Source organism: Bufo bufo, chromosome 3 (assembly GCF_905171765.1).
Source record: "Bufo bufo chromosome 3, aBufBuf1.1, whole genome shotgun sequence".
NCBI lineage: Eukaryota > Metazoa > Chordata > Amphibia > Anura > Bufonidae > Bufo > Bufo bufo.
This window is the reverse complement of record NC_053391.1, coordinates 193,399,851-193,423,262: the sequence shown is the minus strand read 5'-3', so window position 1 is coordinate 193,423,262 and position 23,412 is coordinate 193,399,851. Positions and strand designations below refer to the sequence as shown.

General features: G+C 45.3%; 1 protein-coding gene across 1 annotated transcript; it reads right to left on the bottom strand.

Annotated features, from left to right (window-relative positions):
- Positions 1 to 1,521: 1,521 nt before the first annotated feature.
- On the bottom strand, positions 1,522 to 23,206 carry DDX20 (DEAD-box helicase 20). Its single transcript, XM_040423872.1, has 12 exons — positions 23,118 to 23,206; positions 21,317 to 21,545; positions 19,444 to 19,538; positions 19,186 to 19,354; positions 16,062 to 16,176; positions 12,297 to 12,439; positions 12,077 to 12,215; positions 9,213 to 9,271; positions 8,628 to 8,710; positions 7,404 to 7,509; positions 4,777 to 4,878; positions 1,522 to 3,631 (listed from the first exon to the last, which is right to left on the bottom strand). Exons 2-12 carry the CDS (start codon positions 21,498 to 21,500, stop codon positions 2,511 to 2,513), a joined length of 2,316 nt encoding a protein of 771 aa, XP_040279806.1. The 5' UTR covers positions 21,501 to 21,545; positions 23,118 to 23,206; the 3' UTR covers positions 1,522 to 2,510.
- Between the last annotated feature and the right edge of the window lie 206 nt (positions 23,207 to 23,412).

Sequence of the window (23,412 nt, the reverse complement as noted above, 5' to 3'; positions counted from 1 at the left end):
GGACTCTCCTTTTTTTCACCAATAAATATGAAAAAAATTAAGCAGCTCTGTTTAGAATCTTGAAAAGATTGTGAGTTTACAGCTGTCTCCATGGTTACAGACTACAAGCAAACCCTGTGTAGTCTGAGCCCATAGTCATATTTCCATTGGTCCCCATCTGTATACCTACCAAATGTGCATTAGTAAGAAGTGGGAGAGAGATGGAAGGGGTTTCATTGTAAGATAAGACTATACAAATCTGTAGACTGTCACCATGGGAGACATGTACGGTAGGTCAGAATAGGAGCCGTACAGGAGATGTACACACACAATGGTAGGATACTTTCAAAGTAGCTTGACTTCGTATTTTAGTTGCATTAAAAAAAAAAAAAAAAAATGTAAAATTGGTTGCAAAGGTGAACATAACGTTTAAGATGCCTCAGATGAAACTACTTGGTGCAATCGACTCCCACAGTATGAGATGGGAGCTATATACAGGACCAGGCACATTATCTCTGTGCCTAGTATTAGATCGATATCAAAAGGCGAGGCAATCCTTGTTACCTCAGGGGGTCAATAAACCTAAAATCTGTGCGACCCAAGTTTGCTGTACTGTTAAGGGCTCATGCACAGGAACATATTTTTTGTCTGTGTCCGTTCTGTTTTCTTGGCAGAACCATTCATTTCAAAAGGGCCACAAAAAAAAAAAAAAAGGAAATGTCTCCATGTGCATTCCGTATGTCCGTTCTGCAAAAACATAGAACATATCCTATTCTTGTCTGTTATGCGGACGTGTGAATGGACCCTAAATGGTGCGGACCTATTCATTTTCAATGGGGCTGCAAAAGATGCGGACAGCACCACCATGTGCTGTCCACATTTGCACTTCCGCAAAAAAATATAAATAAATAGAGCATGTCCTATTCTTGTCCGCAGCCACGGACAAGAAAAGGCATTTCTATCATAGTGCCAGCCATGTGCGGTCCGCAAAATGCGAAACGCACATGGCTGGTGTCAGTGTTTTGCAGATATGCAATTTGCGGACCGCAAAACAGTTGCGGACGTGTGAATGGACCCTTTTGCAGGCAAGGATAGGCATTGCTAAAATAAAAAATTAAAATCACATTTAGGGCTCATGCACACGGTGCGGATCCATGTTTTGCGGACAGTGTGCATAAGCCTTAAATGTGATTTTTTTTTTATTTCAGCAAATAAGGCTTATTCATTAGTGAAAATTACACAATTTTCAATGTTATCAAAATCTCTCTCAGCAGTCATCCAATGGGAACCTTGCTTACTTCCGGGAGATAAAGAGGAGTCTCAGTCAAGTGATGATCACACAGGGACTGGACGAGCTAAGTGCCCAACACAGGTACTTATCCCCTAGAATGAATGACAGTCAGCAGAGAACTTCAAAACCACAAGGAATGGATATAGAAAGTACATGGTAAAATTGCACCAGATGGGGGGGGGGGGGGGTTGACCGTTGTGATTAATGGAGCCTTTACTAAAACTAAATGTATGTTACAAAGCACCGGCACTACATTTGCGGGTCTTTTCGATAGCTCTTTGACAGACTGACACGTCATTTGTAACATACCTTTAGATTAGTCCTGAATCCCTTTTCTCAAGCATCACCGGTTGTGACAGCTTCCATCGTGTATGTAATATGTATGTGATTACAGTGAAGCGGTCCTATCCAGAAAGATGCTGAGCTCCGTGATCCATAGCGTTATATGACTTGGAGCAGGATTTCTGAGTAAAGAGCATAGCACTCCCTGTCAGAACTCCTAGGAGAGACAGCGACCCCCGATGACTCTGTCCACACCGCTTATCTGATGCCCTAATACATCTGTAAATCGGGGTGGAAGATCAACAGTTTCCGCTACGTATTCACATATACTCTGCTTTTTACTCAGAAAACCTCTTCCAAATCTTATAAAAACTTATAGATCACAGATCTCGGCTTCTCTCCCTCTATCATACACTACTCTCAGACAGGGCAGCAGAAATCCCCCAAAAGGTTTGCTTTAAAGAAGACCTTTCAGGTCTCACGAATAAGACAACTAAGCATCAAAATTCTCCTTGACCAGAGCACAAGTTTCTACACAGTCACCAAAACATGTTCACAAAGGAGAAAGGTAACATCCAGGTGACAATTGACAATTCTAGGAGGAATAACAAATGTTACTAAAACACACAAGTCTCCAGGGCAGATAGGTACACTTTAATTCTTAGAAACTTTCTGGTTGTTTGGTCTTCCTTTAGGCGTTCATAAAGGCACTCGACAGGACTGGCAGTTCTGCACTGGAACGTAAAAGTTATGATTGAAATTTGCACTACGGAATGGTAAGGGTTAATAAACGATTCGGCCATTGGTTAATAATCTTTCCAAACCATGCACAGGTCTTATGATATAAACCAGAAGTAAAATAAAGATCCGTCTTCGGCAGAATCAACCAAACGTTTTGGAGACAGATGGAGAATAAACTGAATGTAGAGAGCGATGAAGGCGCTTCTGCTAGGAGGCATCAAGGCTTCAGCATCTCGTGGAGGTACAAGGAGTGCATGTGGTAGGCGGACATCCAGTTGGAGCATTTGTAAACGTTTCTGTAATAAGGGCTTGAGGCAGTGGAATGGTAGTGCTGCCATGCTTGATAATATGATCGCCAGTAGTCAGCGTAACTCGTGGTACCATAAGGATATGCCCTGGCATTCATATAGTCCAGCTGGTACATGTCATCCTGAGCTTCCGTACACAGTTCTCTTCTGGACAGCTGGGTTACTTTTTTACCCCGTTTCCGAACCTTTTTGGAATGATCGATAATTACACCTTTACCAACAGAACAGTTTGCTTTGACCAGGCTTGCCTGCTGCACGTCTTCTGGAGGTTCTGGAAAGTCATCCACATTCACCGGGCACATTGCAGCCCCTTCTGTCCTTTCAGCAGGAAGATCTGGACAGGAACTTGACCGTTCCTCGGCCTTCGGTTTCTCCTGCGAATCTCTGGATTCCTCACTACTGTCCTCACAATCCGATAAGGAGCTGGATGAGCTATAACTTTCATCACTGGAGTCCACACTTAGGTTACATTGCTCTGGGGTGTTTACAGCATCTGAAGACATGTCTATCGAGTTTTCAGAAGAGAGTCTCTCTGCGTGACCTCCTGTGTAAACGCGGATGATTTCCACGTGTTTCTCTAAGCCTTCCTTGATAAACTGTTCATAATCTTCGACGAGCTCGGCAAAGGATGATGTGCACACCACGGGATGTTTGAAAGAAGATAAACTTGGGATTTTAGGAAGGGAATTATCCAGCCCCTGCTGGATTTTACCCTCCTTCCCCAAGCCTTCTGTCTTTTTAGGTTTACTGTTATCAGCTGGTTTCTTAGGCAAGCTAGACGTCTCCATGTGCAGACATTCCTGTGGATTTTCTCTCTCTGTAGTCTTTTTGGCAACTTTCTTTTGCTTCGGTTGAGTTCTTTTAGTATTTTTGCTGCTTAATTCTGGTAAGGCATTTATGCCTGTATTTTGCATTTTGCTTGATTCATGCATTTTGACTTCAGACATGACAGTTTGAGATGTGTTCTTCATGGACATGATCTCAACGTTCCAGTCACAAGCTTCGTCCATTAGCCCATCTGGAATTGGCTCTGTACAGAAAGATTACACTTTTATTGACGGGACTGAAAAGTATTGAATAAAATCCTCTGCCATACAAGATGCGAAGTGTAAAGGTCAATAAAACCTTGACCCAGATTACAGTCTTTTCTAATTAGTACATGTGCCACCTAAAGAAAGAATCATACTCACCTGCTTCCCACCGCTCCGTCCAAATGCCCTGGCTACGTTTGGTAACCTTTTTGGTCCCAGGCTTTTTTACTTCTGACCAAGGCATGGATAGGGTAACATGCACCACTGCGGTCAATGACTGGCCTCACTGTGCAGTGACACATGCCCAAACTAAGGAAAAGAAGATCGATGGAAAGCAGGATAGTATGATTCTTCGATTAGGTACCATATGCTACGGGGGCTCACTAGAAAGGGCCACGCTATGAAAAGTAGAAAGCAGACTCTTATGTGTCATTGACCAGTTATAAAAGTAATAAAACTAACAAACCCTGTAATGTGACAGACTGTCACAGTGGTGCCATTATTAAAAAATATGGTATACTGCATTAAAACAGCTCTGTTATCAGACTATGCTGCACTATACAGAAGGAGCATAGTATGAGGACATATCCACTTTCCTATTAGCCAAATAATATTGTGCTGTTTGATTAAGAGGAGCAACCAAAGGATACGCCAAACATGTAGTTATGAGTCCAGTGTATCCCTCCAACAAAAAAAAAAAAAAAAAAAAAAAACATGAATAGTTTGGGCTTTATGTATATTCTTTCACGGTTCCTACTAGCCAAACAGCATAATTTTTTCTACATTTTAGTGCCATTTTGACTAATAGATTGTACCTGTCTTCATACTACGCAGCCTTAGGCCGCTGCACTACAGTAATACACTCCTATGATCTATACGAGTGTATTACTGTAGTGCAGCGGCGGCATGAAGCGCACGGCGTCATAGCAACCAATGACGCCGTGCGCTCCTGCTCTCAGCAGGAATCCAGGCCGTGTACCGCTCACGGCCGTGTGCATTCGGCCTTACACAGTCCATGACAGCCCCACTGACACAATCTAGTATTCTTAGCAGGAGCAGCAGTTTTTGTTTCATGAAGACACAATCTGAATGATTATTGTTCAGTGCCTATTTGGCAGAGATTCAGCCCGACAACCACATTTACCAGGTAGAGGAAGTAGTTGAAGGTTGCACTTCTGAGCTATTGACATCATCAAATTCTCTTCTTCTCCCCGGCAGCAGAAAGAGACGGAAAGTCCATAGGTACCTGTGACGGCATAGGTGCAAAATTAGATAAGCTTTCATACTTTTTCTTGACACTGGAACCAATCAGAAGTAAAAAAAAAATAAATGAAAACTGAACTGCAAACCACAAAACCATTTACACATATCAATGCATCCAGAAAATAAAGTGGAACTCCCACCTCGTGCAATGACCATCCACTGTGTGGCTAAAGGCACCTTGCTGCCATACAGTCAGTGGGCAATGTATATCACACACTCCATTCACGAACCTACTGTAGATTACGTATATCTAGAATTAGGTGCTAGGAGAGCCTATGGTGGAAATGTCATGCTTCCCCTTTGTAAGGCAGAGGATAATTAGAGGTGGGCAGTAGTCTGAGGGCAGGTACAAATAAAATACCAGAATGGATGTTCAACAATTCAGGCTACTTTCACCCCCCCCCCCCCCCCCCCCCCCCCGTTTTGTGCGGATCAGTCATGGACGGATCCGTTCAGATAGTACGACCGCATGCATCCGTTCAGAATGGATCCGTTTGTATTATCTTTAACATAGCCAGGATGGATCTGTCTTGAACACCATTGAAAGTTAAGGGGAGACGAATCAGTTTTCTATTGTGCCAGTGAAAACGGATCCGTCCCCATTGACTTACATTGTGTGTGATCCGTTTGGCTCAGTTTCATCAGACGGACACCGTCCGTCTCCAAAGCGGAATGGAGACTGAACTGATGCATTCTGAGCGGATCCTTTTCCGTTCAGAACGCATTAGAATGCAAACTGAACCGTTTTGGACCGCTTGTGAGAGCCCTGAACGGATCTCACAAACGGAAAGCCAAAACGCAAGTGTGAAAGTAGCCTCAGTCATTAGCATTTATACACTTTTACATCTTCCCTCAATAACCTCTGAATATATAATTACTACATGGTAACCTTTCCTATGGAACTTATTAAGGGAAGCCCCATGTGTAATATTAAGGGTCGTGCTTCCATTCAATAATAACTAGTGTAGAACTACACAACTGCAGTGTATGTATGTATGCAAGCCCCCTCTGATCAGAACCCCCGTGAGGCTCCATCCATTGCAATGACACCTTGGGGCCTTGTGAAGATTCCCAGGCCTGTCACAGTAAGGCCCCTTTCACACAGGCGAGTATTCTGTGCGGATGCGATGCGCGAGTTGAACGTATTGCACCCGCACTGAATACCGACCCATTCATTTCTATGGGGCTGTTCACATGAGCGGTGATTTTCACGCATCACTTGTGCGTTGCGTGAAAATCGTAGCAAGCTCTATATTCTGCATTTTTCACGCAACGCAGGCCCCATAGGAGTGAATGGGGTTGCGTGAAAATCGCAAGCATCCGCAAGCAAGTGCGGATGTGGTGCGATTTTCACGCACAGTTGCTAGGAGACGATCGGGATGGAGACCCGATCATTATTATTTTCCCTTATAACATGGTTATAAGGGAAAATAATAGCATTCTGAATACAGAATGCATAGTAAAACAGCGCTGGAGGGGTTAAATTTTTTTTTAAAATAATTTAACTCGCCTTAGTCCACTTGATCGCGTAGCCCGGCATCTGCTTTTGGCTTCATCTGATCTCTGTGCAGCAATAGGATGGTGACGTCACTTCGGTCATCACATGATCTTTTACCATGGTGATGGATCATGTGATGACTGGAATGACGTCACCACAGGTCCTATTGCTGCACAGAGATCAGATGAAGACAGAAGGAGATGCCGGGCTACGCGATCAAGTGGACTAAGGTGAGTTAAATTTTTTTTACATTTTTTTTAACCCCTCCAGCGATGTTTTACTATGCATTCTGTATTCAGAATGCTATTATTTTCCCTTATAACCATGTTATAAGGGAAAATAATTCAATCTACAGAACACTGATCCCAAGCCCGAACTTCTGTGAAGAAGTTCGGGTTTGGGTACCAAACATGCGCGATTTTTCTCACGCGAGTGCAAAACGCATTACAATGTTTTGCACTCGCGCGGAAAAATCGCGGGTGTTCCCATAACGCCCGTCTGAAAGAGGCCTAAGGTGCCAAGTCATGCTTCAGGCAAGGGTTGACAGACGTGGATATGAGTCTATGGTACAAGCGATCAGAGGATAATGAGATCAAGTCCCAGCGGAGCAGCTGTGGCCAGGATGTAGGTAAGTATGCTTCCCTTCACAGATCTGCTGAAGGAGGAAGGGATAGTCAAAGCCCTGCATAGGTGCACAATCTCTTTAATCCTTCCCCTTCTTGATTGACATGGTCAGGTTTCCTTCTAGTCATCTCTTCTGACCTTGTCAATCAAGGAGATAAAGGAATCACGAGGAGCAAGGTGTGGCTCAGGCCCCGTCCATCGGTGCATGTAACTTAATTTGCACATGGATTAAAAGTACTTTTTTGCCAGAATCAAGCAATCAATTGCTAAGTGAAAGCTATCATCAGCTCAGCTGGGCACACCCTTGTGCCCGGCTTAACAGTGAATATTGATGAGCTCAGAAAATAAAAACCACAAGACAGCAAAGCAGCTAATAAGCAGATTACCAAAACGGCCGGCTCTCCCGATTCGGTGCATATATGTCTCCCAGTCACATGGTACATCCAGATTTACAACCAAATTCACTTTCTCAGCATCAATACCACGTGAGGTCTAATGTGCAAGAGAAAACATGGAAAACATTCACATTATACAACGAAACAAAACTGAAAAATATGAAATTATTATTTTAAGAGGGTAGTAAAAATGGCCAGGATGGGTTGAAAATAAACAATCATGAGACACCTCATCAATAGGGATAAGCGAATCGACTTCGGATGAAACATCCGAAGTCGATTCGCATAAAACATTGCTTCAATACTGTATGGAGCGAGCACTCCGTACAGTATTAGAATGTATTGGCTCCGATGAGCCGAAGTTGTTACTTGGCGAAGTCTTGCAAGACTTCGCATAATAACTTCAGAGATTGATTTGTACTGTAAAAAAACATTTCCGAAGCAGATTCGCTCATCCCTATTCATCAATCCCCTGCCGATTCTCTGGTCCCAGCTCGAAACATAGGAAAAGACTAAAAATGCTGCTCCGTCAATGAGTGTCTGCAGCAGTGACCCGCGTCAGCCTGTGACTGGTTGAGCAGGCATTTTCAGCCATTTCCTGTATGTTGAGCCAGAACCGGCAGACCAGCATGGACCGGAGCAGCATTGGAACGGCAGCAAAACTAAAGAATGGTTGTGTTTCTTTTAGAGAACTTCTGTCAGAGACATGGATATTAAACTGGATCTCTACGTGGGACACAAAAGTGGCACTATTTTCATGCGGGGGGTAAACGTTCTATAAAGACAATCTGAGCAGTCTAAAGCGCTCAGAGTAGGTGACAGACTTTCTTTAAGGATTTATTACAAGGCAAGTTATAAAAGAAATTTTACGCAGACAAAAAGCAATGGTTACGGTTTGGACGACCAGTGCTTGCAACACATCTACAGCCCAGTAAAATAAAATCATTTGGCAGTTGGCAAGCACAGGGTGGGTATGATTAACAATACAGTATGTGTGTATGCACCGGGGAAAAAAGCTACATCACAACCGAAGACTAGATCAACCAGTCATGAGTTTGTCTGGTAACTGATTTTACGTGATGTCACGTGCCACAGGATGACAAAAAAAAAGAATGGAAAAGATGGCAGGGGCGAACACACCCCAACTCAAGAGCGTTTCTACCCATTCTGTTTTCTATCTTGTGCAATAGTCAGTCCACCAGTCAAGCTACTTACCAGATCAGTGGAAATCAGGACACGACAATGAAACTGCTTCAGTTTGGCCATAGCATCAAGTCTTTGGCTCTGGTTCATACTGCCTACAATGAGACATAAATCTTAAAGAGAACCTGTCAAAACTTTTTACCACCCCTAACTGCTGACAGTGCTAGAAAGGGGATGTAGAAACCAGTTTAAACGCAACTATGCTAATGCGCATAGCAGAAGCATAACTAAGAAAAAAAAAAGTGCCATGATGCTATGTGTCAGCTGGGTGTTCCTTTACAAGTGAAGTGTCCTAAAAATATTGGCAGTAAACCCTTCCTTGTGCTTCTGTAGTATGGGTGCAGTCCCTTGCATTATATGACATGCTATCCAGGGAACCACTACAGCTATCAATGAGTGGCGGGACATATGGGAAGGTTTACTGCCAAAATTGCGGGACATCAAAGATGGGACCCTACGCTAAACAGACTCACCCCTTCTTGAGCCTAGGCTTCCAAACAAACTCAGGGAACACGGGAGCCAGCTATAGCCTGCCCAAATTAAATAGCCTTAGATAGATGGGTGGACAGGGGGAAATCACCCCAAATGTACGCTTACCAGATATACACACTGCTGGAAATCCTTTGGCTGTGAGAACATCAGAGAGGTGTTGAGCCCTAGATGTATAAAATTGTTACAAGTCAATATGTAGCACGCTACAAAATATACTGGTAAATAATGCAGATGGCTACTTACACTGAGCAAAAATATAAACACAACACTTTCGGTTTTGCTCCCATTTTGAATGAGCTGAACTCAAAGATCTGAAACATTTTCTACATACAAAAAAGACCCATTGCTCTCAAATATTGTTCACAAATCTGTGTAAATCTGTGTTAGTGAGCACTTCTCCTTTGCCAAGATAATCCATTCCAGCTCACAGGTGTGGCATATCAAGGTGCTGATTAGACAGCATGAATATTGCACAGGTGTGCCTTTACTGCCCACAATAAAAGCCCACTCTGAAATGTGGGGGGGGGGGGGGGGGGGGTCAGAAAACCAGTCAGTATCTGGTGTGGCCACAATTTGCCTCATGCAGTGCAACACATCTCCGTCACATAGAGTTGATCAGGTTGTTGATTGTGGCCTGTGGAATGTTGGTCCACTCCTCTTCAATAGCTGTGTGTAGTTTCTGAATATTGACAGGAACTGGAACACGCTGTCGTATACGCCGATCCATAGCATCCCAAACATGCTCAATGGCTGACATGTCCGGTGAGTATGCTGCCCATGCAAGAACTGGGATGTTTTTAGCTTCCAGGAATTGTGTACAGATTCTGCAACATGAGGTGATGGTCGTGGATGAATGGCACAACAATGGGCCTCAGGATCTCGTCACGGTATCTCTGTGCATTCAAAATGAATGCCATCAATAAAATGCACCTGTGTTCGTTGTCCGTAACATTCGCTTGCCCATACCATAACCCCACTGCCACCAGATACACAACATTGACGTCAGCAAATCGCTCTGCCCTGAGTAGTGAAAACCAGGACTCATCCGTGAACCGAACGCGCCTCCAACGTGCCAGACGCCATAGAATGTGAGCATTTTCCCACTCAAGTCAGTTACGACGACGAACTGCAGTCAGGTCCAGAGCAGATGAGCTTCCCTGAGATTGTTGCTGCAGCAGTCTGGGTGACTTGTCTCAGACGATCATGCTGGATGTGAAGGTGCTGGGCTGGTGTGGTTACACGTGGTCTGCGGTTGTGAGGCCGGTTGGATGTACTGCCAAATTCTCTGAAAAGCCTTTGGAGACGGCTTATGGTAGAGAAATGAACATCCATTGCACGGGCAACAGCTCTGGTAGACATCCCTGCAGTCAGCATACCAATTGCACGCTCCCTCAAACGTTGCAACATCTGTGGCATTGTGCTGTGTGATCAAACTGCACATTTCAGAGTGGCCTTTTTATTGTGGGCAGTCTAACGCACACCTGTGCAATATTCATGCTGTCTAATCAGCACCTTGATATGCCACACCTCTGAGGTGGGATGGATTATCTCGGCAAAGGAGAAGTGCTCACTAACACAGATTAAGACAGATTTGTGAATAATATTTGAGAGTAATGGGTCTTTTTTGTATGTAGAAAATGTTTCAGATCTTTGAGTTCAGCTCATGCAAAATGGGAGCAAAACTGAAAGTGTTGCGTTTATATTTTTGGTCAGTGTACATGGCCACCAGTGCTTCTCTAGACTAACAGCCGACAACACAATGACCTCTGGTATTAGCACCCACTTACTGTAGTATCTACGCCTGCAAAACTGGTAAAATGTACAGTATCATGATACTGCAGAATAACTATTGAAAAACTATTCACTAGGTAGTCAGAAGAAGGCACTATGGAATAATTACAATACTGGAGATTATTATCGACCTCCCTGCTCCTTTACTATGGTTAAATGAACAGGTTTATCATGAAATAAGCAGTTGGTGTCAGCAACCGGAGACTATGGCGCTGCTGTCACAAATACAGGGGAGGGGAGGGACACAGAACTAGGAGCTCCTAGGAAGCCCCTAAACCTAATTTCTGTCAGCATGTATAGACCATGAAGGTGGGAAAATACATACGCCGGAACCTAGACCCTAGGAGCCCTGAAATGCCCTAGGTAGTGGCAGGGAATGAGACTACTGGTTCCTTCCCAGGTGAACGAACCAGCGTCTCCCTGAGGACTAGTAACAACAAGCACAGGGGAACAACCAAATACAAAGAGCAGTACAACTTAACTTATAGAAAATGGATAAGCAGGAACACAGGTAAGGTCCACACACCAACTCCTCCAAATCCAAGCAGAGAATATCAACCGCATGGTATGAAGTGTGAGACCAAACTAAGTAGGGGATGCAGTAATGACCACGGGCTGCACCTGGCAAGAGGTATGGTCATTACCAAACCACAACACTGAGAATCAGGAGACTGTCAGTTAACCTCACGTGCAGTCAGTCCCTACGATCTTCTAACCTCTGTCCCAGAAGGTACCGTGACACCTGTTTTATCATACCTTCACTCCAGAATTGTGGCATATAAAATAAAAGAAAAAAGAAAAAAAACTTTTGCAAGTGATCGAGCAAAATTTTGCAGCTTTTTTGCACTCGCTTGCGCAAAGTTTTGCGAATTTTTGCTTTTTTTTTCAACCACTCCAGTTTTGTATTGTGGTTGGAAAAGTGAGTGTGGTTAGCTATGTTAATGAACTTCACTCCAGATTTATCATTGAGACTTTTATTTTTATTTTTTAAGTCGGAATCTCACTCCAGGAGGAGGGTGGAGTAGGATAACTGGAGGAGCTTCTCTAGACAAAAGTGTTAGGTTTAAGGGTAAGACACTTATCAAGTAACATGAGACATCTGATAAATGTGGAATACAGTACTCCCACGAAGACTGACTTCACATTTTCCCCTCATGATAAATTCCCTAGGCGTTTACCTGCTATGTAAGTTAGAAAATACCAAGGCTTGGTTGAACGGAACTCGACAGAACAATTCAAGCAAGTGCTGAACCTTCTCTTCAAAAGTTTTGTGTGGAAGAGGATGAGAATTCACCACCTTGTAATACTGCTTTAACCCTAGTGAAGCACACAAAGACAAGATGTCAAGTCCAGTACGTTAATGGTATTACTGGAGTTTCTTTATCAGATTATACGTACCTATAAGGCTGGGGTCAGTTACATTCAACCTGACAAAGGTTGGCTCCCTCATATACTTTGTCAGTGCTTTAGCTAGGGATTCTGGGTATGTGGCTGAAACGGCTAACATTTGCTTGTTGGCGGGAAGAGAGGAGTAAATCCAGCTGATGACGAAAAAAATATTAGTGAGAAAAATTCTGTACACAGAAGAAAATCTCACCTAACAGTTTGTCATTCTGAAGGATTTCTGCATTATCCTAGTTAACGGGGTTGTCTCATCTCAGACAATGGGGGGGGGGGGAATCGCTAGGATATGCCCCCATTGTCTGATAGGTGCAGGTCCCACCTATATCGAGAACGGAGCCCTGAAAGTGATGGAGTGCGCACTGTGCATGCGCAGCCAATCTGCATTCATTTTCTATGGAGCCGCTGAAAATAGCCGAGTGCTGGCTTGGCCATTTCTGTCGGGCTAAAAGAAGAAGTGAATGTGAGCGGTGGCCGGTCATGCGAGGTGCGCTCCCATTCACTTCTATGGGGAGAACGCTTGACGGTGGCCGGACTGGAGTCCTCCATTCACCACCGTTCTCAATATAGGTGGGGGTCCCAGCAGTGGAAACCGCACCTATAAGACAATGGAGGGCATATCCTAGTGATATGCCCCCATTGTCTGAGATGAGACAATCCCTTTAAAAGGGGATGACCACTCTGTAATAATTAAAGGTCATTGGTTTCCTACCCTTGGTCCTGTTATCTTCTGTAATTGTCTGCCCTACCGGTTTAGGAGGGGGCAGCAGCTCCTGTATACAATGTCTAAATGATGTAATAAAAAACGGCTTAATTTGCAAACCCAGTCCTCTGGGCTGTGCATGCTCCCCTTTTCTACTGTGCAGACTCCACATCCAGCGCCTACTCAGTGGAAACCAATCATGTCTCCGGTGTCCCGGCCTGGAAGCTGCTTTGAGAATAAAGCACGGCCACTTGAGCAGACAATGATAGTGTGCACACTCGATTCTCAAGGCGAGGATGGGACACTACTGCGCAGAAGCCAAATGCTGTATGTGGAGTCTGCACAGTAGAAAACAGAAGTTATAAGGCCTAGAGTTATAATTCCAAATTTGCTACAACGGCACTCAGACCCCCCACTGATCATAAAGCGATCGCATATTGTACAGGTAAGTCTTCACTTTATAAGACAGGAATAACATATACAGTGTGCAGAGAAATGTAAATTGTCCATCTTATGTCCGTGGTTGCCACCTTTGCATCCTGATCTGCCTGGTGCAGAGCCATTCATACCAATAGATATACACTGCTCAAAAAAATAAAGGGAACACTTAAACAACACAATGTAACTCCAAGTCAATCACACTTCTGTGAAATCAAACTGTCCACTTAGGAAGCAACACTGAGTGACAATCAATTTCACATGCTGTTGTGCAAATTGGATAGACAACAGGTGGAAATTATAGGCAATTAGCAAGACACCCCCAATAAAGGAGTGGTTCTGCAGGTGGTGACCTGACCACTTCTCAGTTCCTATGCTTCCTGGCTGATGTTTTGGTCACTTTTGAATGCTGGCGGTGCTTTCACTCTAGTGGTAGCATGAGACGGAGTCTACAACCCACACAAGTGGCTCAGGTAGTGCAGCTTATCCAGGATGGCACATCAATGCGAGCTGTGGCAAGAAGGTTTGCTGTGTCTGTCAGCGTAGTGTCCAGAGCATGAAGGCGCTACCAGGAGACAGGCCAGTACATCAGGAGACATGGAGGAGGCCGTAGGAGGGCAACAACCCAGCAGCAGGACCGCTACCTCCGCCTTTGTGCAAGGAGGAACAGGAGGAGCACTGCCAGAGGCCTGCAAAATGACCTCCAGCAGGCCACAAATGTGCATGTGTCTGCTCAAACGGTCAGAAACAGACTCCATGAGGGCGATATGAGGGCCCGATGTCCACATGTGGGGGTTGTGCTTACAGCCCAACACCGTGCAGGACGTTTTGCATTTGCCAGAAAACACAAAGATTGGCAAATTCGCCACTGGCGCCCTGTGCTCTTCACAGATGAAAGCAGGTTCACACTGAGCACATGTGACAGACGTGACAGAGTCTGGAGATGCCGTGGAGAACGTTCTGCTGCCTGCAACATCCCCCAGCATGACCGGTTTGGCATTGGGTCAGTAATGGTGTGGGGTGGCATTTCTTTGGAGGGCCGCACAGCCCTCCATGTGCTCGCCAGAGGTAGCCTGACTGCCATTAGGTACCGAGATGAGATCCTCAGACCCCTTGTGAGACCATATGCTGGTGCGGTTGGCCCTGGGTTCCTCCTAATGCAAGACAATGCTAGACCTCATGTGGCTGGAGTGTGTCAGCAGTTCCTGCAAGACGAAGGCATTGATGCTATGGACTGGCCCGCCCATTCCCCAGACCTGAATCCAATTGAGCACATCTGGGACATCACGTCTCGCTCTATCCACCAACGTCACGTTGCACCACAGACTGTCCAGGAGTTGGCAGATGCTTTAGTCCAGGTCTGGGAGGAGATCCCTCAGGAGACCGTCCGCCACCTCATCAGGAGCATGCACAGGCGTTGTAGGGAGGTCATACAGGCACGTGGAGGCCACACAAACTACTGAGCCTCATTTTGACTTGTTTCAAGGACATTACATCAAAGTTGGATCAGCCTGTAGTGTGTTTTTCCACTTTAATTTTGAGGGTGACTCCAAATCCAGACCTCCATGGGTTAAAAAATTTGATTTCCATTTTTTTTTTTGGTGTGATTTTGTTGTCAGCACATTCAACTATGTAAAGAACAAAGTATTTCAGAAGAATATTTAATTAATTCAGATCTAGGATGTGTTATTTTGTGTTCCCTTTATTTTTTTGAGCAGTGTATATATATATAGCCATTTCAGGCATATTATTTCTTACTGAAACACACAGACTCCTTGGGGTCATTTACCAAACTGGTGTAAAGTATTGGCTTAGTTGCCCATAGCAACCAATCAGATTCCACCTTTCATTTTTCACAGCTCCTTTGGAAAATGACAGGTGGAATCTGATTGGTTGCTATGGGCAACTAAGCCAGTTCTACTTTACACCAGTTTGATAAATCTCCCCCCTTGAGCAGAAGGGCAGCAGTTGCAGATATGTGAGAAATGGGGGGGGCACAGACATTGGGATATAATTCCTTCTCTCATATTGCATTTATAAATAAATGTACAGCATAGTATACAATATAATTATAGGGTTAATCCAATTTTAGGCATTTATAAAAGAGGACCCTGTCCTGCGTGATAAAGGGGCCTCTGGACGTAGCATCCGGGCAGATAATGAATGAAGAGGTCTCCATTTACTTCTACTGGAGTCACGAAAACAGCCCATGAGGCTCAGCTAACTCCTAAAGAAGTCAATGGAGACAGGATCAGTAGGGACTAGTGTTGAGCAAACTTTTTTATTTTTTTAAGTTTGGCATCTAAAGTTCAGGTTCAGGTTATCAAAGAATCCTGGTATGGATTCTAAATTCCGTTATGGTCCGTGGTAGCGGAATACATAACGCGATTCTTCGATAACACGAACCCTAGACGCTGAACTTAAAACACAAGTTCGCTCAACACTAGTAGGGACCAGTAGCTATCAGAAATGTATGGCACTGTCGGTGGATATGCCGTATCTGTCCAAGATAGGAATACTGCCATAAATACACAGAATGGGACAAAAGGAAAATATGAAGCTTCAGGAACTGCTGTTTTTGTGCATCGCTGAGAAGGCCAATTACAGTCACAGTTTCTTACTTAATCTGCTCCTGGAAGCTTCCTTCTTCTAGTAGTTTGTCTGCTTCATCAAGGATAAATAGACGAATGCTGGATGTGTTGAGATAGCCAATTTCTATTAATTGCTTTATTCGGCCTGCAACGGGGAAAAAATAAAATACTGAAACGTTCACGGAAGCCCAGACTGGCAATATAAGCCAGAGTTTATTTTTACACATAATTAAAAGCAGATAGTGACTTCAGCCAGGAATGGACTCCAGCCATCAGTGAACAGACTCCAGAAGCTCCGAATGCCAGCACTTACAAAGGAATGGGACTGAACAGCGAGCATTTGTACTACGACTGGAAGAACAGCGGGCAAGGTGCAGTGCAGCAAAATCCAACAATGCTCTGTGGAAAAGCATCTTAAAGGGTTATTCTCGTCTCAAAAAGAGATAGCGCTTCATGATCAGAGGGGGTCTGACCTCTTGGACTCTACAAATGAAGGGACTGCTGCAATGGTTCAGTGCTATGTCCCATTGTACCTAGTCCAGTAGCATAAGCATATAGCTGTCAGCGTGCTTAGTGCAGTAGGAGAAGCATATAGCTGTCAGCGTGCCTAGTGCAGTAGGAGAAGCATATAGCTGTCAGCGTGCCTAGTGCAGTAGTAGAAGCATATAGCTGTCAGCGTGCCTAGTGCAGTAGGAGAAGCATATAGCTGTCAGCGTGCCTAGTGCAGTAGGAGAAGCATATAGCTGTCAGCGTGCCTAGTGCAGTAGGAGAAGCATATAGCTGTCAGCGTGCCTAGTGCAGTAGGAGAAGCATATAGCTGTCAGCGTGCCTAGTGCAGTAGGAGAAGCATATAGCTGTCAGCGTGCCTAGTGCAGTAGGAGAAGCATATAGCTGTCAGCGTGCCTAGTGCAGTAGGAGAAGCATATAGCTGTCAGCGTGCCTAGTGCAGTAGGAGAAGCATATAGCTGTCAGCGTGCCTAGTGCAGTAGTAGAAGCATATAGCTGTCAGCGTGCCTAGTGCAGTAGTAGAAGCATATAGCTGTCAGCGTGCCTAGTGCAGTAGGAGAAGCATATAGCTGTCAGCGTGCCTAGTGCAGTAGGAGAAGCATATAGCTGTCAGCGTGCCTAGTGCAGTAGGAGAAGCATATAGCTGTCAGCGTGCCTAGTGCAGTAGTAGAAGCATATAGCTGTCAGCGTGCCTAGTGCTGTAGGAGAAGCATATAGCTGTCAGCGTGCCTAGTGCAGTAGTAGAAGCATATAGCTGTCAGCGTGCCTAGTGCAGTAGGAGAAGCATATAGCTGTCAGCGTGCCTAGTGCAGTAGGAGAAGCATATAGCTGTCAGCGTGCCTAGTGCAGTAGGAGAAGCATATAGCTGTCAGCGTGCCTAGTGCAGTAGGAGAAGCATATAGCTGTCAGCGTGCCTAGTGCTGTAGTATAAGCATATAGCTGTCAGCGTGCCTAGTGCAGTAGGAGAAGCATATAGCTGTCAGCGTGCCTAGTGCAGTAGGAGAAGCATATAGCTGTCAGCGTGCCTAGTGCAGTAGGAGAAGCATATAGCTGTCAGCGTGCCTAGTGCAGTAGTAGAAGCATATAGCTGTCAGCGTGCCTAGTGCAGTAGGAGAAGCATATAGCTGTCAGCGTGCCTAGTGCAGTAGGAGAAGCATATAGCTGTCAGCGTGCCTAGTGCCGTAGGAGAAGCATATAGCTGTCAGCGTGCCTAGTGCAGTAGGAGAAGCATATAGCTGTCAGCGTGCCTAGTGCAGTAGTATAAGCATATAGCTGTCAGCGTGCCTAGTGCCGTAGGAGAAGCATATAGCTGTCAGCGTGCCTAGTGCCGTAGTATAAGCATATAGCTGTCAGCGTGCCTAGTGCAGTAGGAGAAGCATATAGCTGTCAGCGTGCCTAGTGCAGTAGGAGAAGCATATAGCTGTCAGCGTGCCTAGTGCAGTAGGAGAAGCATATAGCTGTCAGCGTGCCTAGTGCAGTAGTATAAGCATATAGCTGTCAGCGTGCCTAGTGCAGTAGGAGAAGCATATAGCTGTCAGTATGCCTAGTGCAGTAGGAGAAGCATATAGCTGTCAGCGTGCCTAGTGCTGTAGTATAAGCATATAGCTGTCAGCGTGCCTAGTGCAGTAAGAGAAGCATATAGCTGTCAGCGTGCCTAGTGCAGTAGGAGAAGCATATAGCTGTCAGCGTGCCTAGTGCAGTAGGAGAAGCATATAGCTGTCAGTGTGCCTAGTGCTGTTCAGAGTGCCTAGTATAAACATTGTATAAGTATAGCATATACAGTAGGTGGACATTTACTAAGACCATCGATTTAGACGCCGGTCTTAGTACCGCTGCACTGCTGATGGATGCGCCAAAAAGTTATGTGGAAGCGCAGGCCTCTGCGTAACTTTGGCGATTCCTCCAGAAGGCCGTCCGACATACTAAAATCTATGTCAGCTCCCTTGTTGGCATACATTTAAGTAATTTACCACTCCACAAACTGGCGTGGAAAATGATAAATGAGAAGGACCTGCCCGCCCTCTTCCCCGTCCACTTTTCTCAGCACTCGACAAAAGTGGCTTAAGTGGCAAAAAGTAGCAGATGACAAAAAGCCATTGCGACAAAATGTGCTCCATTAATACTCTGTGGCGTATAATTCATAATAAATGTCCCCCATAGTGTACTGATGAGGTTACTATTAATGTGAGGCACATGGTTTTATCCATTAGTCAAATAGTAAGTGACCTCATCAAGTACCTCCTCACATAATGGGCAACTGATACTTTGCAAAAAATAAAAAATACACAATCACATGTTGTCCTGTTTTTTTTTTTTTGGGGCGTGGTATCGAATTGGAATTGAGTATTGCAGTATTTTTCTACTGATTGAAATCGAACTCAAAATTCTGGTATTGTGACAAGTGTACTGGGCATAGGAGTCCAGTGGGCGGTCCTATATACAGTCGTACAGGGAAGGCTGGCAGTCCCTGAGCAGGACCGCCCGCTGGATTCCAAATCCTAGACAGGGAAGGGATGGAAATGACTACATTACATGTTATATTGAATCTTGACTATACACGCAGTATCTCAGCTCAAACTGCATGAGATATTTGGTGTGGGTAAAGAAACACAGAACTACTTCCTAGTACACTCGAAATTTTGATTACCAGGCGAGCCCACAGCTATGTGACACTTCTTCAGCCGAACTTTGTCTTGTGGCAGCGGAGTCCCTCCTATGAAAACATGGCACTCCAACCCTTCCAAGCAAATCCCTATAGATATAATAACTGAATGGATTTGAACTGCAATTTCTCTTGTTGGAGCCAAGACCAAAATCTAAAAGAAAAAAAAAAAAAAAACTGTTAAAGTTATACTAATATGACGGGAAGCAGCGCAGGGCGACAATAGGGAAACATTCAGGATACCTGGGTTGCAATATTTTCCAGAATCAAAGAATCTAATGCCACGGTGGAGAAGACACAAGTTTTTCCAGTGCCGGATTTAGCCTGAACGATTAAATCTAAAATTAAGGGAAAAAAATAATATTTAAGTGTACCTCTGCCACAATTTTTTTCTCCAAAGCTCGGTGGGGTTTTTCTTCAAACGAGGGACCAGTGGGCCTCAGTGCTGTTCGATGAGGAAAGTCGATTCACGCTAAGCAGAAATGATGGCCGCCAACGATGTTGGAGAAGTCAAGGAGAGCGCTATGCATCAGCCACTGGTGAACCTTTGGTGGTGGCGGTGTTACAGTGTGGGCAGGTGTGTCTGGTCAATACAGAACTGCCCTACACTTTGTGAATGGTACAGTACCAAGCCCATACTACTTGAATAACATCAGTAATCCAGTCACTGTGCCTCTGCATGAACTACACTGGCCTAATTTCATCTTCATGGACGACAATGTGGCAGCTCATCGAGGTCGCATCACTAGGGAAGGGCAGCTGGAGACTGGGGTACCTCAAGAGGAGTGGACTGCACTCTCTCCAGACCTGAATCCCACTGAAAGCCTATGGGATCAGCTGAATTGCCATGTAGAGGCTGGTAACTCTGTACCCCAGAACCTCAATGACCTGAGGGCTGTCCTTCAAGAAGAGAGGGATGCCATTAGGGCTGAAACGATTACTCGATTGAATCGAGTAATTCGACACAAAAAAATAATCGATGCAAATTTTTTGCACCGAGGATTCGTTTGTCATGTGACCATGGAGTGGGAGTGAAGGGCTTACTATTACTCACCACTCCGTGGTCTCCCGCCGGCCCGTACTGCGCTGCACTGTCCTCCTGACAGTTTTTTAGTTTTTTGTTATTAGAGTACTCGATTAATCGATAAAATACTCAATTACAAAAATAGTTGATAGCTGCAGCCCTGGATGCAAGGCCTGAGCAGACAATAAGTCGACTTCTGAACGTCATGAGACGTCGTTGTCAAGCTGTAATTGATGCTAAAGGCACATGACAAGAGACTGACATTTTTGTGGGGGTATACGCACCACTTTTGTTTCAATACATTGCGTGAGATGAGGAAATCACCATTGCATGCTTCTACTTAAAGGCCCTACTTTCATGATATAATATCACTGTAGTGTGGACTTTTTCTGGTTTCCATAAAATTCACCCGAAACCCAAATATCCCTAACTTTTTGTGAGTAGTGTATGTCGCTGGACTGGTCTGGTTTACTGGTCTCTCTCTCAAATTTCCCGTTTGTTTGAGTAACTTGGCCTACGGCCTTGAGTCTCCTGCCCCTCACGTCCCAGTCTAAGTGCCTCCCCCCCCACTGTCATGCTCCATCAGCTGGGTGCAGTGAGACATGCCCAGCTGGCGCTGATACAAAAAGCTGATTTTATTAGCTAAGGCTTAGTTCACACTACCACAATGGCGCTAGTGGATGATGAAAGCCAGAGGGCTCTGCAGAATCCATGGTAGAACAGATACCAGCAGTACCCACAAACCTCGTGGAATTACAATGGGTTCCATCAAGGTTTCTGTCATATTGATGGGAAGAGAGCTGCGTGCGGAGGTATTCTGTCTAATCTGCTTAGACTGCTAACCTAGCCTTACATTAAAGAGCACCTGTCAGCAGGCTCAACCCTATTGAACAGGCATAGTGCCGTGTAGGGTTGATCCCACTAATTAAAATAACTTAATTAAGTCTTGTGAAAATCAGTAGCGGCATTCCTGATGCAGATGAGAACTTGCGTGCACCAGTGGACATCCTGTGCTCGTGCATTCGGAGCACAGATGGATCTCCTTATCCTGGATAACCCCTTTAACTAGGCTGTTTTCCATCTTTCACTCACCTAAACCGCACCTTCCAAGCGGTATAGCCTTGCTCTGTATTGGAGAGGGTTTGGTAAAGCCAGCTGCCTCTAGGCCCTCAAGAACAGGCCGGGACAGGAGCAGAGAACTGAAGTCACTAGCCTCGCCAGGGCCCTGCAAAACGTCTCCAGTGCGAGGTCGAGAACCCAACGCGTGGGCGGCCATTCCTCCGGTCAAAAGGGAAACCCTTACAGATGCTTGGAGAACATCCTAAAAGACAATGGACAAACATACAGAAGTCATTGGCAAGCAGATATAAAAACATATCAGGATCTGGCATATGGACTCTGAACTCTGAAAACGGGCACGATACATAGTCTGAGCTGATAAAAAAAACAGCCAGACAGACCCCACTGAAATCAAGACAGAAGTGCACCCGTCTAATAGGCATTCAAAACGGACGTTAGAAATGTATAAACAAATGCAAAACTGCCGTGAAAAAGTGATAGTTTGTGTTTTTTAATGTCCATGTCGTGTGAATGTGCCCTTAGCTGAGACTATAGTCACATGCATCTTTTGTGTGATTGAAAATCTGCTCCATGGGGTGGTTTCAGCAGCAAGTCACAGCCGATCCCAGAAACGCCAGCCATGTATCCGTCCTATAGCGGTACGCTCCATAGAATGGTGGTACATGGAAGCATTGCTCCTAGGGGACGGTATCACCTGATGGAGCCTGTATGACAGCACTATAGACCCGCAAGGCGCAGAAGATAGTTGTCACGCATTAGGCTATTTTCACACTTGCGGCAGTGTGATCCGGCCGGCAGTTTATTTGCCGGAACTGCCCGCCGGATCCGCTGATCTGGATGTGACTGAAAGCATTTGTGAGCAGCATCCGGATGCGGATCCGTCTCACAAATGCATTGCAAGAACGGATCCGTCTCTCCGCTTGTCATGCATTCAGGCATGTCTTCAGTTTTTTTTCGCCGGAGACAAAACCGTAGCATGCTTCGGTTTTATCTTTTGCCTGATCAGTCAAAATGACTGAACTGAAGACATCCTGATGCATCCTGAACGGATTGCTCTCCATTCAGAATGCATGGGGATATACCTGATCAGTTCTTTTCCGGCATTGAGCCCCTGTGACGGAACTCTATGCCGGAAAAGAAAAACGCTAATGTGGAAGTACCCTTAGTGCACTTAGGCGAGCAAGCACAGGGAGAAATCTGATGGCGCTGTTAACACAGGCGAACACTGCATGGATTTCGGGGTGTGCACGTCACTCTCTTCAATGGGAATCTGCGGAAATCATCAATGGCTTTTTCTAGACCGTTCACAGTGGTTTTCTAGGATGATGATCGGGCTGTCGCCACCTCGCCCCGGTCTGAACCAGATGCTGCGGACGTGCATGCCACTTGACCACATCACAGACCGTTCACAGCAGGTTTTTCTCCTAGGTTTAACATATAGGTTGGGGGGGGGGGGGGGGGGGGGGGGGATAGAAAAGTGCGGTACACCGGCAACGGAAAAAACATCTATATTAATATAGCTATACCTTCATTTACACTTTTTTCACAACAGAAGTCTATGGTGACGGAGGCCACTGTACAGCATGCGTGTAACATATATGTTGTATGTGTAAAACGTGATGTGAACACCGCCTTATACTGCAATGTAGTAGAGCGGCCAATATTGCTTTGAGCAGCTAGACTTCTGGAGGGAGACACCAGTAATGTAGAACTTTCCTCCCAGACCTCTGCTGTGCACAGCTCAGTGCTGGATGTATAGAATATACAGGCTATCACATGGGAGCAGGCCTGCTCTACCTCTCCTCTCACTTACCACACGACCAGTACGAACAGCTCCGTCTCCTGCTACAACTAGCAGGCTAAAGGACCTTCGGTGACGTCAACAGCACGTGATCGGTCACGTGTGGGAGGAGTCTAACGCGTCTGCGCGGGAGGACAGTTCAGGGGGAGTGCAGTAGGCGGCGCTGTATGTTTACTGCAGAGCTGCGGCTGTAGTGCATGATGCGGTGTCTGGGACCTGTATGCAGTAGAGCTGTGTGGTGTAAAGACCTATGGTTGTATGCAGCAGAGCTGTGTGGTCTGCATGCGCATGTGCACACGTGGGTGTA

Excerpts from the sequence above, each read along its gene's own strand:
- DDX20 (XM_040423872.1), bottom strand. The coding sequence starts at position 21,500 with ATGGCCGCCCACGCGTTGGGTTCTCGACCTCGCACTGGAGACGTTTTG. Across the intron at positions 8,711-9,212 it reads TCCAGCAGTGTGTATATCTG|GCAGTATGAACCAGAGCCAA; the intron begins GTAAGCGTACAT and ends GTCTCATTGTAG. Across the intron at positions 4,879-7,403 it reads CGGGAGAGCCGGCCGTTTTG|GTACCTATGGACTTTCCGTC; the intron begins GTAATCTGCTTA and ends ATGCCGTCACAG.